Source organism: Octopus bimaculoides, chromosome 29, assembly GCF_046866305.1.
Source record: "Octopus bimaculoides isolate indiv1 chromosome 29, ASM4686630v1, whole genome shotgun sequence".
Classification (NCBI taxonomy): Eukaryota; Metazoa; Mollusca; class Cephalopoda; order Octopoda; family Octopodidae; genus Octopus; species Octopus bimaculoides.
This window is the reverse complement of record NC_142956.1, coordinates 14,713,708-14,736,797: the sequence shown is the minus strand read 5'-3', so window position 1 is coordinate 14,736,797 and position 23,090 is coordinate 14,713,708. Positions and strand designations below refer to the sequence as shown.

Here is a 23,090-nt window from a genome sequence, read left to right as displayed (position 1 = left end):
TTCAATTAGTTTTAAATATAACAAAGAATTTTGTAAAATAACTTCGTTATCATTAAGCTAGTGTTAGGAACATAAATTGTGACTAAGGTTTCGTAGAAGATTTTAATTCAAAACTTATAAAAACAAGACATTTTTACTCAGAGCCAGTGACGATTTCAGCCGGGTTGGTAACGTAAGGGTTAATACCAACAACAGACATAAATTAACTTTCTCCATTTAGTTGCCCGTGGGGCTTTATCCCTTTATCCTCTTTGCCTTGAGAAGGGTGCTTCAAATAAAAACTTTGCAAAGTTTATTTCCAGCACCTTAGGCTGGAAACACTATTTTCTGACATCATTTTCATTATTACTCACTCACTACGAGGTATACTTCTGTATAACTTAATTATTTCTGCATTTTATGAAGCTTTTCTAGAAGAAATCTTTAATTCAGACTCAGATGATGATTTTGAAGGATTTACTCCCGTAGATATCAATGGTGGAATGGTCAGAAGTGACGGTCATTATGTTTATAGTGATGCAACCGAGCAGATGCTATCGTCTACGGCTGGTTGATTTTCAGGAAAATACGGGACACAAGGAAGTACCTGATGGCATTTCTGAGGGGCGACTCTCTTTTGTCACTTCTTTAAAGACAAAATTCTATCTTTGTCAATGAGATAAATATATATGCTAGTCAGGAGAAGGCCAGGTGCCGGCACCTCCTCGTATATCAACACATCGAAGGACACCACTTTTGAAAAACAAATGATATTTGTAGCAGGATTCACTAAACTTTCATCATTTGAGAAGGAAGAAGGGACTTTGGAGGAAGTTATCTTGTGCCAGGTAATTAAAAGTAAGAGACAGAAACAGGTGTGTTGCCGTAGCAGAGTGTAAACAATAAAAACAGAAGAAAGGTGAAAGAAGCTTTCTTTTTTGGTTTGTTGAGGTTTTAACTATTTCAGTTTTAATTGAGTCTTATTTCGTAGTTGTCTTGACGGTCTTGTGGGTAAAGACCTGAGTGCTATCAACTTTGAATAGTCTGGGGTTAGAGTTCAATTCTTGCTAAGACGAAATTTGTTTTGTTTTGGAAGTATACTTCTCATATCAGGGCCCAGGATCTCAAACTTGATCACTTAGCTGCATGTTGAACCTTCATCCCCGTAAAGTAAATAAAAAATAGAGATCATCAAAGTTGTTTTTATAATTCAATTTTGCTTGGATAGCTTTAAATATCTCATCTTTACATACAATTACAAAGCTGTTTTGATGGTCGTGTGGGTAACGACGCTGGAGACAAAACTGTCAACCTGTAGACAGTGAGTTCGATACGTGCCGGGATTATTAGTTTTTTTTAATTGAATTCTGGGAAAAGTTAGGTTTATAAATCCTAATTTTCACTTATAAAGTTGCCGCCAGTAAGATGGAACAGTGGTGCGAGAGGTGGAAGGGGCGTTGGGGCGCGTTCAGGTGGTCTAGGCTGCCTGGTTCGCGCCCCCCTTCCTCTTTCACTTCTTTCATCGCCGGACCATTGACCCTGGCGGGTTTTTACCTCGCCTCATCATTTTTCCTCCTACTCCAGTCCCCCTCCTACTCCTAACCCTCCTAAATACTCCTAATTCTCAAAGACGAAATTAATTAAATAAATAATAATTAATTAAAAAAAAAACAAACATTTCGTACGAAATACCTGCGGCTGAAGAAATACAGCTAGCTTTACTGATTGAGTGTTTACGAATCGATGTATGTAATTGATACATGTAAAGCCATTCCAGAATCGACCCTCTCTGATTGAAGTCACGTAATTGAAGCCGAGGAAGGATTAAAAATTAAGGCTGCAACAAGGTAGGCAAAGAATAGAATCTTTTTTCTTTTTATACCCATTGTCTTTTACCGTCGCCTTTTAATGCGTTTTACACGAACAAATTGACACAAGAGCCTTAATTTTTGGTTTAATGTGAACACCCGGCCATATATACGTATGTATATTGACATTCATTGGCAACATTACAATTTTGCAAATGTAATAAATATCTTTGGAAAGAAAACTTTGCTCCAACGAACCGAAGGAGCAATGAAATGTCATTTACATCTCGCCCATTACATCTCGTACAGACAAGTGGGGGTAAAAACATAGAACGAATGAATATGAGGATGTAATGGCTACTACTGAACATCACTTCCGAGTAGTATCATTTAAATGTGTCTGGCATCAAGCTTATCATTCTATTATCTTTGTTAAGTAAACTGTGCATCTACTGTTTCATAAATCCACCACAGGTGACAAATGTCCATAATAATAATCTATCTCTGTCCCCAATGTGTCCTTTTTTTTTTTGTAGCTTTTTCAATCAGTAATAACACATTGCCTACTTGGAACTTTCAATGTCTCTTCTTCTCTGACTATAAAAAACTTGTTTATTTTCTCTTCAATCGCTGCATTTGTCCAATGTTAAAAATCCTGTAGATGTTTTATATTGTGTTTGTGTAATCAATTGGTGGATATTCTGTTGTTGGAGTTACTGGGCTTTATGTTTGGTTGGGGATTCTAGAGTGATTAGTGTAATTCTGGTGTGTGGGCATTTGTGTATCACTCTGTTCTTTTCTCTAGAGTTCTTGGTTTCCTTTCTCTTCATCTGGAGCCAGTCAGGGGCTACTGGCATCGACCACTTTCGCATGGTGCTCTTTTCATGCCCCAAAGAACAAAAATAAAAATAGGACTGCAGCTGGAAGTGCTCAGGTGTCACTGGGGCAGGCATTGATGATTCAGCGCTTAGGAATGCTTCTGTAGGAGAAAATGCAGACCTTATTAAATATGCAAGGACCCCGAAACTTATGTCCTCTTAAGGGGTTTTTGCTTAATAAAAAAAAAAAAAAAAAATCTCTGTAAATGTAGTAGTTAGAGAGGAGAATAATTTGGTTAGGGGATATATTGGCAGCACTATTGAATTTAAAAGGAGATATCGGGTCCACATGAGCTCATTTTCGAATGCCAAATACTACATTGGCATATTATATTCATGATTTGAAGAGGAGGAATATGAGCTATACTATTGAATGGTTAGGCCTATCCAAAGCCCCCCCCCCCCCTACACACTTTAATGCTAATGTAGATTATGCTTAAGGGAATTGTACTTGATTGGCCAAACACCTTAATATATTTTCTTATGTGCTCCCTTTCTGTAATAGGTTTTTCTCAACATTCTTGAGTAGTTATAAAATTCAAATCAGATGCCCACCTGAGCTGTGATCTTGAATTGAATCTGTAGCAAATTTTCTTTTATCTAAATTTAATTATTGACCTTTGAAATGCATATATTTTTCTTTGTTCGACTCGTGTTAGCTTTTATTTGTGCATACCATTGGCTTTTACAATTTGGGGCACTGTTGTTTTGACCAATTGGAATGTTTATTCATTATACCTTTCAGTTTAGTCAACCATTTCATCAATTGCAGCAGCTTCATAACTAATTCAGTTCTCTGATAGCTTAGTTGTATATCTGATATGCTTTTATAATTACTGTTGTACTGAATAATTATTGATAGATCTAGATTAGCAACAGTCAGTGCTACTATCACCAAGTGAAAATCTAGGTTACTTTAGGTGAGCCTAATAACTGATGGTCTTGTTGTTTGTCACTCTTGATGAGTCCTTGACAGTATACAACTAAGCTGTTACTATACATTAAAAGAAATAGGCCTCTGTAAAGTGCAACACATAACCAACAGTGGGGCTCATTGCTGGTTCCACTCCAGTACCCGGTGTGGGGCATAGGCTAATGTACGGAATACAAGCCAAATGATTGAAGTAATAATAATACAGTAAGGTTTTCTTGAAGCATTGACAGGTGTGGTTACGTGATAGAGAAGTTTGCTTGCCAACCATTCGGTCCCACTGCAGATATATGTGCGTCTGTGTTGGTGTTTACATCCTCATGAAAGACACAAAATAAGTACCAGGCTATTCTGGTCAGAAAGCTTAGCAAGAGCCTATGTATACATTTTAATTAAAATATATTTCGTTTTTGCTAGATTAGATTTGTTTCATTAAATTACCAAATTTCTCCTCAAACGTTAAACCCACCCCAACATAGAATATTCTCTTCCATTCCATAATTCGGTATAGTGTACATTTAAAGACTGGATTATGTTTTTTCAATCAGGTTTCAAAGTTGTTGCAGTGTTTCTGTCATGTGCTGTGAAAAAGGGGTAAGTGATACGAGGGATCTCGGATTATACAACACTGCTTCAGACAAACCTATCCAACCCATGAGCCTGTGGAAGAAGAGGTGATGAGGAAGACATGGAAAGGTAGGCACACTCTTATATACACACATTTATGCAGCCACTACTAGATTCATAATATATACACACAATACTAGATTCACAATATATACACATACATATATTACTAGATTCATAATATATACACACAATACTAGATTCACAATATATACACATACATATATTACTAGATTCATAATATATACACACATTACTAGATTCATAATATATACACATACATATATTACCCCATTCATAATATATGCACACATTACCCGACTCATAATATATACACATACATTACTAGATTCATAATATATACACACATTACTCAATTCATAATATATACACATACATACATCACTAGATTCATAATATATACACATACATACATTACTCCATTCATAATATATACACACACGTACATTACTAGATTCATAATATACATACAGACACACATTACTCGATTCATAATATATACACCCAAGCACATACTTTACTAGATTCATAATATATACACATACATACATTACTAGATTCATAATATATACACATACATACATTACTAGATACATAATATATACATACACACACACACATTACTCGATTCATAATATATACACACACATTACTCGATTCACAATTTATACACATACATACATTACTCCATTCATAATATATACACACACCTTACTAGATTCATAGTATATACACACACACACACACACACATTACTAGATTCATAATATACACACATACATTACGTGATTCATAATATATACACACATTACTAGGTTCATAATATATACACACACACACTACTAGATTCATAATATATACACATACATTACTCGATCCATAATATATACACATACATAACTCGATTCATAATATATGCACACACATTACTCGATTCATAATATATACACACACATTACTCGATTCATAATATATACACATTACTCGATTCATAATTTATACACACATACATTACTCGATTCATAATATACACACATACATTACTAGATCCATAATATATACACACACTACTAGATTCATAATATATACACACACACATTACTCGATTCATAATATATACACATATTACTCGATTCATAATTTATACACACATACATTACTCGATTCATAATATACACACATACATTACTAGATTCATAATACATACAGACACACATTACTCGATTCACATACCTGATATGCTTTTATAATTACTGTTGTACTGAATAATTATTGATAGACCTAGATTAGCAACAGTCAGTGCTACTATCACCAACTCAAAATCTAGGTTACTTTAGGTGAGCCTAATAACTGATGGTTTTGGGGTGTTGTTGTTTGTCACACTTGGTGAGCCCTTGACAGTATACAACTAAGCTATTACTGTACACATATATATTTATTCAGTTATTATGTCACATGCTAAAAGAAACAGGCCTCTGTGAAGTGCAACACCCAACCAACAGTGGGGCTCATTGCTGGTTCCACTCCAGTACCCGGTGTTGTACGATGTGGGGTATAGGCTAATGTATGGAATACAAGCCAAATGATTGAAGTAATAATAATACAGTAAGGTTTTCTTGAAGCATTGACAGGTGTGGTTATGTGATAGAGAAGATTGCTTCCCAACCATTCAGCCCCCCTGTGCTGGTGCCACGTAAAAAGCACTGTGGTGTCAGGAGTGCTGCAATTATGAATCTGTGGCTCATGCGTCCTGGCATCTCTTGTGGGTACTTTTCTAGCCAGAAGGTGATAATCGTTTACATACAATTACAAAGCTGTCTTGATGGTCGTGTGGGTAACGACGCTGGAGACAAAAATGTCAACCTGTAGACAGTGAGTTCGATACGTGCCGGGATTATTAGTTTTTTTTAATTGAATTCTGGGAAAAGTTAGGTTTATAAATCCTAATTTTCACTTATAAAATTGCCGCCAATAAGATGGAACAGTGGTGCGAGAGGTGGAAGGGGCGTTGGGGCGCGGTCAGGTGGTCTAGGCTGCCTGGTTCGCGCCCCCCTTCCTCTTTCACTTCTTTCATCGCCGGACCATTGACCCTGGCGGGTTTTTACCTCGCCTCATCATTTTTCCTCCTACTCCAGTCCCCCTCCTACTCCTCCTAATTCTCAAAGACGAAATTAATTAAATAAATAAATAAATAAATAATAATTAATTAAAAAAAAAACAAAATAAACATACATTTCGTACGAAATACCTGCGGCTGAAGAAATACAGCTAGCTTTACTGATTGAGTGTTTACGAATCGATGTATGTAATTGATACATGTAAAGCCATTCCAGAATCGACCCTCTCTGATTGAAGTCACGTAATTGAAGCCGAGGAAGGATTAAGAATTAAGGCTGCAACAAGGTAGGTAAAGAATAGAATCTTTTTTCTTTTTATACCCATTGTCTTTTACCGTCGCCTTTTAATGCGTTTTACACGAACAAATTGACACAAGAGCCTTAATTTTTGGTTTAATGTGAACACCCGGCCATATATACGTATGTATAATGCGTTTTACACGAACAAATTGACACAAGAGTCTTAATTTTTGGTTTAATGTGAACACCCGGCCATATATACGTATGTATAATGCGTTTTACACGAACAAATTGACACAAGAGCCTTAATTTTTGGTTTAATGTGAACACCCGGCCATATATACGTATGTATATTGACATTCATTGGCAACATTACAATTTTGCAAATGTAATAAATACTTTTGGAAAGAAAACTTTGCTCCAACGAACCGAAGGAGCAATGAAATGTCATTTATCGCCCATTACATCTCGTACAGACAAGTGGGGGTAAAAACATAGAACGAATGAATATGAGGATGTAATGGCTACTACTGAACATCACTTCCGAGTAGTATCATTTAAATGTGTCTGGCATCAAGCTTATCATTCTATTAAGTAAACTGTGCATCTACTGTTTCATAAATCCACCACAGGTGACAAATGTCCATAATAATCTATCTCTGTCCCCAATGTGTCCTTTTTTTTTTTTGTAGCTTTTTCAATCAGTAATAACACATTGCCTACTTGGAACTTTCAATGTCTCTTCTTCTCTGACTATAAAAACTTGTTTATTTTCTCTTCAATCGCTGCATTTGTCCAATGTTAAAAATCCTGTAGATGTTTTATATTGTGTTTGTGTAATCAATTGGTGGATATTCTGTTGTTGGAGTTACTGGGCTTTATGTTTGGTTGGGGATTCTAGAGTGATTAGTGTAATTCTGGTGTGGGCATTTGTGTATCACTCTGTTCTTTTCTCTAGAGTTCTTGGTTTCCTTTCCCTTCATCTGGAGCCAGTCAGGGGCTACTGGCATCGACCACTTTCGCATGGTGCTCTTTTCATGCCCCAAAGAACAAAAATAAAAATAGGACTGCAGCTGGAAGTGCTCAGGTGTCACTGGGGCAGGCATTGATGATTCAGCGCTAAGGAATGCTTCTGTAGGAGAAAATGCAGACCTTATTAAATATGCAAGGACCCCGAAACTTATGTCCTCTTAAGGGGTTTTTGCTTAATAAAAAAAAAAAAATCTCTGTAAATGTAGTAGTTAGAGAGGAGAATAATTTGGTTAGGGGATATATTGGCAGCACTATTGAATTTAAAAGGAGATATCGGGTCCACATGAGCTCATTTTCGAATGCCAAATACTACATTGGCATATTATATTCATGATTTGAAGAGGAGGAATATGAGCTATACTATTGAATGGTTAGGCCTATCCAAAGCCCCCCCCCCCCTACACACTTTAATGCTAATGTAGATTATGCTTAAGGGAATTGTACTTGATTGGCCAAACACCTTAATATATTTTCTTATGTGCTCCCTTTCTGTAATAGGTTTTTCTCAACATTCTTGAGTAGTTATAAAATTCAAATCAGATGCCCACCTGAGCTGTGATCTTGAATTGAATCTGTAGCAAATTTTCTTTTATCTAAATTTAATTATTGACCTTTGAAATGCATATATTTTTCTTTGTTCGACTCGTGTTAGCTTTTATTCGTGCATACCATTTGGGGCCCTGTTGTTTTGACCAATTGGAATGTTTATTCATTATACCTTTCAGTTTAGTCAACCATTTCATCAATTGCAGCAGCTTCATAACTAATTCAGTTCTCTGATAGCTTAGTTGTATATCTGATATGCTTTTATAATTACTGTTGTACTGAATAATTATTGATAGATCTAGATTAGCAACAGTCAGTGCTACTATCACCAAGTGAAAATCTAGGTTACTTTAGGTGAGCCTAATAACTGATGGTCTTGTTGTTTGTCACTCTTGGTGAGTCCTTGACAGTATACAACTAAGCTATTACTATACATTAAAAGAAATAGGCCTCTGTAAAGTGCAATACATAACCAACAGTGGGGTTCATTGCTGGTTCCACTCCTAGTAACTGATGGTATTGGGGTGTTGCTGATTGTCACCCTTGGTGAGCCCTTGACAGTATACAACTAAGCTATTACTGTACACATATATATTTATTCAGTTATTATGTCACATGCTAAAAGAAACAAGCCTCTGTGAAGTGCAACACCTAACCAACAGTGGGGCTCATTGCTGGTTCCACTCCAGTACCCGGTGTGGGGCATAGGCTAATGTACGGAATGCAAGCCAAATGATTGAAGTAATAATAATACAGTAAGGTTTTCTTGAAGCATTGACAGGTGTGGTTACGTGATAGAGAAGTTTGCTTGCCAACCATTCGGTCCCACTGCAGATATATGTGCGTCTGTGTTGGTGTTTACATCCTCATGAAAGACACAAAATAAGTACCAGGCTATTCTGGTCAGAAAGCTTAGCAAGAGCCTATGTATACATTTTAATTAAAATATATTTCGTTTTTGCTAGATTAGATTTGTTTCATTAAATTACCAAATTTCTCCTCAAACGTTAAACCCACCCCAACATAGAATATTCTCTTCCATTCCATAAGTCGGTATAGTGTACATTTAAAGACTGGATTATGTTTTTTCAATCAGGTTTCAAAGTTGTTGCAGTGTTTCTGTCATGTGCTGTGAAAAAGGGGTAAGTGATACGAGGGATCTCGGATTATACAACACTGCTTCAGACAAACCTATCCAACCCATGAGCTTGTGGAAGAAGAGGTGATGAGGAAGACATGGAAAGGTAGGCAAACTCTTATATACACACATTTATGCAGCCACTACTAGATTCATAATAAATACACATACATTACTCGATTCATAATATATACACATACATTACTCGATTCATAATATATACACACAATACTCGATTCATAATATATACACATTACTCGATTCATAATATATACACACATTACTCGATTCATAATATATACACATACATACATTACTCGATTCATAATATATACACATACATACATTACTAGATTCATAATATATACACACATTACTCAATTCATAATATATACACACAAGCACACACATTACTCGATTCATAATATATACACACACACATTACTCGATTCATAATATATACACATACATTACTCGATTCATAATATATACATATACATTACTCGATTCATAATATATACACATACATACATTACTAGATTCATAATATATACACACAAGCACACACATTACTCGATTCATAATTTATACACACATACATTACTAGATTCATAATATATGCACACACATTACTCGATTCATAATATATGCACACACATTACTCGATTCATAATATACACACATACATTACGTGATTCATAATATATACACACATTACTAGGTTCATAATATATACACACAATACTCGATTCATAATATATACACATACATACATCACTAGATTCATAATATATACACATTACTCGATTCATAATTTATACACACATACATTACTCGATTCATAATATACACACATACATTACTAGATTCATAATATACATACAGACACACACACACACATTACTTGATTCATAATATATACACACACAAGCACATACATTACTCGATTCACATACCTGATATGCTTTTATAATTACTGTTGTACTGAATAATTATTGATAGATCTAGATTAGCAACAGTCAGTGCTACTATCACCAACTCAAAATCTAGGTTACTTTAGGTGAGCCTAATAACTGATGGTTTTGGGGTGTTGTTGTTTGTCACTCTTGGTGAGCCCTTGACAGTATACAACTAAGCTATTACTGTACACATATATATTTATTCAGTTATTATGTCACATGCTAAAAGAAACAGGCCTCTGTGAAGTGCAATACCTAACCAACAGTGGGGCTCATTGCTGGTTCCACTCCAGTACCCGGTGTTGTACGATGTGGGGTATAGGCTAATGTACGGAATACAAGCCAAATGATTGAAGTAATAATAATACAGTAAGGTTTACTTGAAGCATTGACAGGTGTGGTTATGTGATAGAGAAGTTTGCTTCCCAACCATTCAGCCCCCCTGTGCTGGTGCCACGTAAAAAGCACTGTGGTGTCAGGAGTGCTGCAATTATGAATCTGTGGTTCATGCGTCCTGGCATCTCTTGTGGGTACTTTTCTAGCCAGAAGGTGATAATCGTTTCTATACCCTAATCGTGTGGGATTATATTGTACAAATTCACCACATCGAATGATACCAACAGGGTTCCTTCACTCATTGTCTTCGGGAGGTGGTTTAGCATGTCTAAGTCATCCCTGATGAAGCTTTTCACGGTCTGAGTAAGATGCCGAGGAAGTTGCTCAAATGGTGGGCCTCAGTTTGAGGCCAGTAGGGGGAGGATCATTAATGCATAGGCTTGGAGAAACTCTGCAAGCTTTAGAAATATCTGGATTATTGTGTATCTGAGGTAATCCGTAGAATAGAGTAGGTCTGTATTTGAAGAGGATAAGTTTTAAAGAGTCTTCTGTGGGTTGTATTGTACTCATAGTAAATATTATTTTCCATCGTGGAGAGTATTCACTTCTTGTAGTACTCTGTGTCCATCACCACTACCGCACTTCCTTTGTTAGTTACTGTTAGTAAGTGAAATATATGTATAAATGATAACAAACAGACATTGTCTTTTAACTCTTTATTGACACATTAACATTGTCTTGTATTCTCTTATATTCAGAGCCAGGTACTTCTTTGTCCAGCCCTCCAGAGTAACTGCTTGGTTTCCGGAGAAAGAGGTCGTCTTGTTGATGAAAATAAATCAATAAAACAAAAAGTGCGTCTATTTTATTTAATTTAAAGTATGATAATTTAGTACCTACAATGTTTAAATATGATCATATACTTAGATTCTACAACAATTAAGTATGATAATTTGGTGTCTATAACGATTACATTCTATATAATTAAATTCTGCAATAGTTTAGTGTCTGTAATGATTAGATTCTATATAGTTAGATACCACATTAGTTTAGTGTCTGTAATGATTAGATTCTATATAGTTATATAGTTCGATTCCACATTAGTTTAGTGTCTGTAATGATTAGATTCTATATAGTTCGATTCCACATTAGTTTAGTGTCTGTAATGATTAGATTCTATATAGTTATATACCACATTAGTTTAGTGTCTGTAATGATTAGATTCTATATAGTTCGATTCCACATTAGTTTAGTGTCTGTAATGATTAGATTCTATATAGTTCGATTCCACAATAGTTTAGTGGCTGTAATGATTAGATTCCAAAATAGTTTAGTGTCTGTTATGATTAGATTCTATATAGATAGATTCCACATTAGTTTAGTGTCTGTAATGATTAGATTCTATATAGTTATATGCCACATTAGTTTAGTGTCTGTAATGATTAGATTCTATATAGTTCGATCCCACATTAGTTTAGTGTCTGTAATGATTAGACTCTACATAGTTCGATTCCACAATAGTTTAGTGTTTGTAATGATTAGATTCCAAAATAGTTTAGTGTCTGTAATGATTAGATTCTATATAGTTCGATTCCACAATAGTTTAGTGTTTGTAATGATTAGATTCCAAAATAGTTTAGTGTCTGTAATGATTAGATTCTATATAGTTCGATTCCACATTAGTTTAGTGACTGTAATGATTAGATTCTATATAGTTCGATTCCACAATAGTTTAGTGTCTGTAATGATTAGATTCTATATAGTTATATGCCACATTAGTTTAGTGTCTGTAATGATTAGATTCTATATAGTTCGATTCCACAATAGTTTAGTGTCTGTAATGATTAGATTCTATATAGTTCGATTCCACAATAGTTTAGTGTCTGTAATGATTAGATTCTATATAGTTATATGCCACATTAGTTTAGTGTCTGTAATGATTAGATTCTATATAGTTCGATTCCACATTAGTTTAGTGTCTGTAATGATTAGATTCTATATAGTTATATGCCACATTAGTTTAGTGTCTGTAATGATTAGATTCTATATAGTTCGATCCCACATTAGTTTAGTGTCTGTAATGATTAGACTCTACATAGTTCGATTCCACAATAGTTTAGTGTCTGTAATGATTAGATTCTATATAGTTCGATTCCACATTAGTTTAGTGTCTGTAATGATTAGATTCTATATAGTTCGATTCCACATTAGTTTAGTGTCTGCAATGATTAGAATCTATATAGTTCGATTCCACATTAGTTTAGTGTTTGTAATGATTAGATTCCAAAATAGTTTAGTGTCTGTAATGATTAGATTCTATATAGTTCGATTCCACATTAGTTTAGTGTCTGCAATGATTAGATTCTATATAGTTCGATTCCACAATAGTTTAGTGTTTGTAATGATTAGATTCCAAAATAGTTTAGTGTCTGTAATGATTAGATTCTATATAGTTCGATTCCACATTAGTTTAGTGTCTGTAATGATTAGATTCTATATAGTTCGATTCCACATTAGTTTAGTGTCTGTAATGATTAGATTCTATATAGTTCGATTCCACATTAGTTTAGTGTCTGTAATGATTAGATTCTATATAGTTCGATTCCACAATAGTTTAGTGTCTGTAATGATTAGATTCTACATAGTTCGATTCCACAATAGTTTAGTGTCTGTAATGATTAGATTCTATATAGTTATATGCCACATTAGTTTAGTGTCTGTAATGATTAGATTCTATATAGTTCGATTCCACATTAGTTTAGTGTCTGTAATGATTAGATTCTATATAGTTCGACTCCACATTAGTTTAGTGTCTGTAATGATTAGATTCTATATAGTTCGATTCCACATTAGTTTAGTGTCTGTAATGATTAGATTCTATATAGTTCGATTCCACAATAGTTTAGTGTCTGTAATGATTAGATTCTACATAGTTCGATTCCACAATAGTTTAGTGTCTGTAATGATTAGATTCTATATAGTTATATGCCACATTAGTTTAGTGTCTGTAATGATTAGATTCTATATAGTTCGATTCCACATTAGTTTAGTGTCTGTAATGATTAGATTCTATATAGTTCGATTCCACAATAGTTTAGTGTCTGTAATGATTAGATTGTATATAGTTATATACCACATTAGTTTAGTGTCTGTAATGATTAGATTCTATATAGTTCGATTCCACATCAGTTTAGTGTCTGTAATGATTAGATTCTATATAGTTCGATTCCACAATAGTTTAGTGTTTGTAATGATTAGATTCCAAAATAGTTTAGTGTCTGTTATGATTAGATTCTATATAGATAGATTCCACATTAGTTTAGTGTCTGTAATGATTAGATTCTATATAGTTCGATTCCACATTAGTTTAGTGACTGTAATGATTAGATTCTATATAGTTCGATTCCACAATAGTTTAGTGTCTGTAATGATTAGATTCTATATAGTTCGATTCCACATTAGTTTAGTGACTGTAATGATTAGATTCTATATAGTTATATGCCACATTAGTTTAGTGTCTGTAATGATTAGATTCTATATAGTTATATGCCACATTAGTTTAGTGTCTGTAATGATTAGATTCTATATAGTTCGATTCCACATTAGTTTAGTGTCTGTAATGATTAGATTCTATATAGTTCGATTCCACAATAGTTTAGTGTTTGTAATGATTAGATTCCAAAATAGTTTAGTGTCTGTAATGATTAGATTCTATATAGTTCGATTCCACATTAGTTTAGTGTCCGTAATGATTAGATTCTATATAGTTATATGTCACATTAGTTTAGTGACTGTAATGATTAGATTCTATATAGTTCGATTCCACAATAGTTTAGTGTCTGTAATGATTAGATTCTATATAGTTATATTCTATATAGCTATATACCACATTAGTTTAGTGTCTGTAATGATTAGATTCTATATAGCTTAGTGTCTGTAATGATTAGATTCTATATACTCTTCCTCTCCAGAAACCAAGCAGTTACTCTGGAGGACTGGACAAAGAAGCTGGCTTCAAACTGGTATGTCCCTGGCTCTGAATATAAGAAAAGACAATGACAATAAAGAGTTAAAAAACAATGTGTTTTTTAGTATTTATACATACACTTCGCTTACTAACAGTAAGTAATCACAATATACACACATACATTACTAGATTCATAATATATACACATACATTACTCTAGGATGACATGGAAAGGTAGGCAAACTCTTATATACACACATATATGCAGTCACTACTAGATTCATAATATATACAAACATACACAAGCACATACACTACTCGATTCATAATATATACACAGACAATAATATCATTATTATTACCAATTTTTATTCAATTGATTTCTTGTACATAAATTCACAATATATACACATACATACACTACTCGATTCATATTATATACACATACATTACTAGGTTCATAATATATACACACACACACACATTACTCGATTCATAATATATACACAGACAACAATATCAATTTTTATTCAATTGATTTCTTGTACATATGTGTACATATATACTCACACAGATATAAGTATATATCCATATTCTTTCCAAAGTTCCATCCATGCTGATGCACCACCGTACATAAATATATAAGCAAACACACACAATTAAATACAATAGACACACTTTTTTATTTTACTAATTTATTTTCATCAACAAAATACACATACAAGATGCCTTCTTGGTTTCTCTCTCATATTCTTCCTCTCCAGAAACCAAGCAGTTACCCTGGAGGACTGGACAAAGAAGCTGGCTTCAAATACAAGACAATGACAATAAAGAGTTAAAAAACAATGCGTTTGTTATTATTTATACATACACTTCACTTACTAACGGTAAGTAATCGTACTTAGAAAGTAATCATAATTAAACTAAATTATCATACTTAAATGTTGTAGAATCTAATCATTACAGACACTAAACTAATGTGGAATCGAACTATATAGAATCTAATCATTACAGACACTAAACTAATGTTGTATCTATCAATATAGAATATAACTATATAGAATCTAATCATTACAGACACTAAACTAATGTGGTATATAACTATATAGAATCTAATCATTACAGACACTAAACTAATGTGGAATCGAACTATATAGAATCTAATCATTACAGACACTAAACTAATGTAGAATCGAACTGTATAGAATCTAATCATTACAGACACTAAACTAATGTAGAATCGAACTATATAGAATCTAATCATTACAGACACTAAACTAATGTGGAATCGAACTATATAGAATCTAATCATTACAGACACTAAACTAATGTAGAATCGAACTGTATAGAATCTAATCATTACAGACACTAAACTAATGTAGAATCGAACTATATAGAATCTAATCATTACAGACACTAAACTAATGTGGAATCGAACTATATAGAATCTAATCATTACAGACACTAAACTAATGTGGAATATAACTATATAGAATCTAATCATTACGGACACTAAACTAATGTTGTATCTAACTATATAGAATCTAATCATTGCAGACACTAAACTAATGTAGAATCGAACTGTATAGAATCTAATCATTACAGACACTAAACTAATGTGGAATATAACTATATAGAATCTAATCATTACAGACACTAAACTAATGTAGAATCGAACTGTATAGAATCTAATCATTACAGACACTAAACTAATGTAGAATCGAACTATATAGAATCTAATCATTACAGACACTAAACTAATGTGGAATCGAACTATATAGAATCTAATCATTACAGACACTAAACTAATGTGGAATATAACTATATAGAATCTAATCATTACGGACACTAAACTAATGTTGTATCTAACTATATAGAATCTAATCATTGCAGACACTAAACTAATGTAGAATCGAACTGTATAGAATCTAATCATTACAGACACTAAACTAATGTGGAATATAACTATATAGAATCTAATCATTACAGACACTAAACTAATGTAGAATCGAACTGTATAGAATCTAATCATTACAGACACTAAACTAATGTGGAATCGAACTATATAAAATCTAATCATTACAGACACTAAACTAATGTGGTATATAACTATATAAAATCTAATCATTACAGACACTAAACTAATGTGGAATCGAACTATATAGAATATAACTATATAGAATCTAATCATTACAGACACTAAACTAATGTGGAATCGAACTATATAAAATCTAATCATTACAGACACTAAACTAATGTAGAATCGAACTATATAGAATCTAATCATTACAGACACTAAACTAATGTGGAATATAACTATATAGAATCTAATCATTACAGACACTAAACTAATGTGGTATATAACTATATAGAATCTAATCATTACAGACACTAAACTAATGTTGTATCTAACCATATAGAATCTAATCATTGCAGTCACTAAACTAATGTAGAATCGAACTATATAGAATCTAATCATTACAGACACTAAACTAATGTGGAATCGAACTATATAAAATCTAATCATTACAGACACTAAACTAATGTTGTATCTAACCATATAGAATATAACTATATAGAATCTAATCATTACAGACACTAAACTAATGTTGTATCTAACCATATAGAATCTAGTCATTACAGTCACTATACTAATATAGAATCTAATCATTACAGACACTAAACTAATGTTGTATCTAACCATATAGAATCTAATCATTACAGACACTAAACTAATGTTGTATCGAACTATATAGAATCTAATCATTACAGACACTAAACTAATGTAGAATCGAACTGTATAGAATCTAATCATTACAGACACTAAACTAATGTGGAATCGAACTATATAGAATCTAATCATTACAGACACTAAACTAATGTGGAATATAACTATATAGAATCTAATCATTACAGACACTAAACTAATGTGGTATATAACTATATAGAATCTAATCATTACAGACACTAAACTAATGTAGAATCGAACTATATAGAATCTAAAACTAATGTGGAATCGAACTATATAGAATCTAAAACTAATGTGGAATCGAACTATATAGAATCTAATCATTACAGACACTAAACTAATGTGGAATCGAACTATATAGAATCTAATCATTACAGACACTAAACTAATGTGGTATCGAACTATATAGAATCTAATCATTGCAGACACTAAACTAATGTAGAATCGAACTGTATAGAATCTAATCATTACAGACACTAAACTAATGTGGAATATAACTATATAGAATCTAATCATTACAGACACTAAACTAATGTAGAATCGAACTGTATAGAATCTAATCATTACAGACACTAAACTAATGTGGAATCGAACTATATAAAATCTAATCATTACAGACACTAAACTAATGTGGTATATAACTATATAAAATCTAATCATTACAGACACTAAACTAATGTGGAATCGAACTATATAGAATATAACTATATAGAATCTAATCATTACAGACACTAAACTAATGTGGAATCGAACTATATAAAATCTAATCATTACAGACACTAAACTAATGTAGAATCGAACTATATAGAATCTAATCATTACAGACACTAAACTAATGTGGAATATAACTATATAGAATCTAATCATTACAGACACTAAACTAATGTGGTATATAACTATATAGAATCTAATCATTACAGACACTAAACTAATGTTGTATCTAACCATATAGAATCTAATCATTGCAGTCACTAAACTAATGTAGAATCGAACTATATAGAATCTAATCATTACAGACACTAAACTAATGTGGAATCGAACTATATAAAATCTAATCATTACAGACACTAAACTAATGTTGTATCTAACCATATAGAATATAACTATATAGAATCTAATCATTACAGACACTAAACTAATGTTGTATCTAACCATATAGAATCTAGTCATTACAGTCACTATACTAATATAGAATCTAATCATTACAGACACTAAACTAATGTTGTATCTAACCATATAGAATCTAATCATTACAGACACTAAACTAATGTTGTATCGAACTATATAGAATCTAATCATTACAGACACTAAACTAATGTAGAATCGAACTGTATAGAATCTAATCATTACAGACACTAAACTAATGTGGAATCGAACTATATAGAATCTAATCATTACAGACACTAAACTAATGTGGAATATAACTATATAGAATCTAATCATTACAGACACTAAACTAATGTGGTATATAACTATATAGAATCTAATCATTACAGACACTAAACTAATGTAGAATCGAACTATATAGAATCTAAAACTAATGTGGAATCGAACTATATAGAATCTAAAACTAATGTGGAATCGAACTATATAGAATCTAATCATTACAGACACTAAACTAATGTGGAATCGAACTATATAGAATCTAATCATTACAGACACTAAACTAATGTGGTATCGAACTATATAGAATCTAATCATTACAGACACTAAACTAATGTAGAATCGAACTATATAGAATCTAATCATTACAGACACTAAACTAATGTAGAATCGAACTATATAGAATCTAATCATTACAGACACTAAACTAATGTGGTATATAACTATATAGAATCTAATCATTACAGACACTAAACTGATGTGGTATCTAACTATATGGAATCTAATCATTACAGACACTAAACTAATGTAGAAACGAACTATATAGAATCTAATCATTACAGACACTAAACTATTGTGGAATCGAACTATATAGAATATAACTATATAGAATCTAATCATTACAGACACTAAACTAATGTGGAATCGAACTGTATAGAATATAACTATATAGAATCTAATCATTACAGACACTAAACTAATGTGGAATCGAACTGTATAGAATATAACTATATAGAATCTAATCATTACAGACACTAAACTATTGTGGAATCGAACTATATAGAATCTAATCATTACAGACACTAAGCTATTGTGGAATCGAACTATATAGAATCTAATCATTACAGACACTAAACTATTGTGGAATCGAACTATATAGAATCTAATCATTACAGACACCAAACTATTGTGGAATCGAACTATATAGAATCTAATCATTACAGACACTAAACTATTGTGGAATCGAACTATATAGAATCTAATCATTACAGACACTAAACTAATGTGGAATCGAACTATATAGAATCTAATCATTACAGACACTAAACTATTGTGGTATCTAACTATATAGAATCTAATCATTACAGACACTAAACTAATGTGGAATCGAACTATATAGAATCTAATCATTACAGACACTAAACTATTGTGGAATCGAACTATATAGAATCTAATCATTACAGACACTAAACTATTGTGGAATCGAACTATATAGAATCTAATCATTACAGACACCAAACTATTGTGGAATCGAACTATATAGAATCTAATCATTACAGACACTAAACTATTGTGGAATCGAACTATATAGAATCTAATCATTACAGACACTAAACTAATGTGGAATCGAACTATATAGAATCTAATCATTACAGACACTAAACTATTGTGGAATCGAACTATATAGAATCTAATCATTACAGACACTAAACTAATGTGGAATCGAACTATATAGAATCTAATCATTACAGACACTAAACTATTGTGGAATCGAACTATATAGAATCTAATCATTACAGACACTAAACTAATGTGGAATCGAACTATATAGAATATAACTATATAGAATCTAATCATTACAGACACTAAACTATTGTGGTATCTAACTATATAGAATCTAATCATTACAGACACTAAACTAATGTGGAATCGAACTATATAGAATCTAATCATTACAGACACTAAACTAATGTGGAATCGAACTATATAGAATCTAATCATTACAGACACTAAACTATTGTGGAATCGAACTATATAGAATCTAATCATTACAGACACTAAACTATTGTGGAATCGAACTATATAGAATCTAATCATTACAGACACTAAACTAATGTGGAATCGAACTATATAGAATATAACTATATAGAATCTAATCATTACAGACACTAAACTATTGTGGTATCTAACTATATAGAATCTAATCATTACAGACACCAAACTAATGTGGAATCGAACTATATAGAATCTAATCATTACAGACACTAAACTATTGTGGAATCGAACTATATAGAATCTAATCATTACAGACACTAAACTAATGTGGTATATAACTATATAGAATCTAATCATTACAGACACTAAACTATTGTGGAATCGAACTATATAGAATCTAATCATTACAGACACTAAACTATTGTGGAATCGAACTATATAGAATCTAATCATTACAGACACTAAACTAATGTGGAATCGAACTATATAGAATCTAATCATTACAGACACTAAACTATTGTGGTATCTAACTATATAGAATATAACTATATAGAATCTAATCATTACAGACACTAAACTATTGTGGAATCGAACTATATAGAATCTAATCATTACAGACACTAAACTATTGTGGAATCGAACTATATAGAATCTAATCATTGCAGACACTAAACTATTGTGGAATCGAACTATATAGAATCTAATCATTACAGACACTAAACTATTGTGGTATCTAACTATATAGAATCTAATCATTACAGACACTAAACTAATGTGGAATCGAACTATATAGAATCTAATCATTACAGACACTAAACTAATGTGGAATCGAACTATATGGAATCTAATCATTACAGACACTAAATTAATGTGGTATATGACTATATAGAATCTAATTATTACAGACACTAAACTATTGTGGAATCGAACTATATAGAGTCTAATTATTACAGACACTAAACTATTGCAGAATTTAATTATATAGAATGTAATCGTTATAGACACCAAATTATCATACTTAATTGTTGTAGAATCTAAGTATATGATCATATTTAAACATTGTAGGTACTAAATTATCATACTTTAAATTTAATAAAATAGACGCACTTTTTGTTTTATTGATTTATTTTCATCAACAAGACGACCTCTTTCTCAGGAAACCAAGCAGTTACTCTGGAGGGCTGGACGAAGAAGTACCTGGCTCTGAATGTAAGAAAATACAAGACAATGTTAATGTGTCAATAAAGAGTTAAAAGACAATGTCTGTTTGTTATCATTTATACATATATTTCACTTACTAACAGTAACTAACAAAGAAACCGACAAAGGAAGTGCGGTAGTGGTGATGGACACAGAGTATTACAACAAGTGAATACTCTCCACGATGGAAAATAATATTTACTATGAGTACAATACAACCCACAGAAGACTCTTTAAAACTTATCCTCTTCAAATACAGACCTACTCTATTCTACGGATTACCTCAGATACACAAAAATCCAGATATTTCTAAAGCTTGCAGAGTTTCTCCAAGCCTATGCATTAATGATCCTCCCCCTACTGGCCTCAAACTGAGGCCCACCATTTGAGCAACTTCCTCGGCATCTTACTCAGACCGTGAAAAGCTTCATCAGGGATGACTTAGACATGCTAAACCACCTCCCGAAGACAATGAGTGAAGGAACCCTGTTGGTATCATTCGATGTGGTGAATTTGTACAATATAATCCCACACGATTAGGGTATAGAAACGATTATCACCTTCTGGCTAGAAAAGTACCCACAAGAGATGCCAGGACGCATGAGCCACAGATTCATAATTGCAGCACTCCTGACACCACAGTGCTTTTTACGTGGCACCAGCACAGGGGGGCTGAATGGTTGGCAAGCAAACTTCTCTATCACATAACCACACCTGTCAATGCTTCAAGAAAACCTTACTGTATTATTATTACTTCAATCATTTGGCTTGTATTCCGTACATTAGCCTATACCCCACATCGTACAACACCGGGTACTGGAGTGGAACCAGCAAGGAGCCCCACTGTTCGTTAAGTGTTGCACTTCACAGAGGCCTGTTTCTTTTAGCATGTGACATAATAACTGAATAAATATATATGTGTACAGTAATAGCTTAGTTGTATACTGTCAAGGGCTCACCAAGAGTGACAAACAACAACACCCCAAAACCATCAGTTATTAGGCTCACCTAAAGTAACCTAGATTTTGAGTTGGTGATAGTAGCACTGACTGTTGCTAATCTAGGTCTATCAATAATTATTCAGTACAACAGTAATTATAAAAGCATATCAGGTATGTGAATCGAGTAATGTGTGTCTGTATGTATTATGAATCTAGTAATGTATGTGTGTATATTATGAATCGAGTAATGTATGTGTGTATATATTATGAATCGAGTAATGTGTGTGTATATATTATGAATCGAGTAATGTGTGTGTGTGTATATATTATGAATCTAGTAATGTATGTGTGTATATTATGAATCGAGTAATGTATGTGTGTATAAATTGTGAATCGAGTAAGTGTGTGTATATATTATGAATCGAGTAATGTGTGTGTGTGTGTATATATTATGAATCTAGTAATGTATGTATGTATGTGTATATATTATGAATCTAGTAAAGTATGTGCTTGTGTGTATAT

General features: G+C 32.5%; 2 protein-coding genes and 1 long non-coding RNA gene across 17 annotated transcripts in view; 1 reads left to right on the top strand and 2 right to left on the bottom strand.

Annotated features, from left to right (window-relative positions):
* The window catches only part of LOC149130356 (uncharacterized), a 186,457-nt gene that overhangs the window by 156,073 nt on the left and 7,294 nt on the right, over positions 1-23,090 (bottom strand). The window lies entirely within an intron of this gene.
* Positions 1,028-21,687, top strand: LOC149130357 (uncharacterized). Of its 12 annotated transcripts, XR_016239075.1 has the most exons (8): positions 1,283-1,826; positions 4,145-4,292; positions 6,578-6,647; positions 9,276-9,423; positions 11,371-11,466; positions 14,584-14,634; positions 15,344-15,466; positions 21,568-21,687. XR_016239075.1 is itself a non-coding variant. In XM_089345639.1 (7 exons), exons 4-7 carry the CDS (start codon positions 9,405-9,407, stop codon positions 21,670-21,672), a joined length of 381 nt encoding a protein of 126 aa, XP_089201765.1. In that variant the 5' UTR covers positions 1,256-1,826; positions 4,145-4,292; positions 6,578-6,647; positions 9,276-9,404; the 3' UTR covers positions 21,673-21,687. The 12 variants fall into 12 exon arrangements, 7 of the variants coding, with proteins under 7 accessions (XP_089201764.1, XP_089201763.1, XP_089201765.1 ...); XM_089345639.1 differs by lacking the exon at positions 11,371-11,466 and having other exon boundaries at positions 1,256-1,826; positions 14,584-14,733; positions 21,584-21,687; XM_089345634.1 differs by lacking the exon at positions 11,371-11,466 and having other exon boundaries at positions 1,256-1,826; positions 14,584-14,733.
* LOC149130358 (uncharacterized) lies at positions 11,314-21,632 on the bottom strand. Its single transcript, XR_016239097.1, has 2 exons — positions 21,535-21,632; positions 11,314-14,648 (listed from the first exon to the last, which is right to left on the bottom strand). It is a non-coding gene; the product is annotated as an uncharacterized LOC149130358 (long non-coding RNA).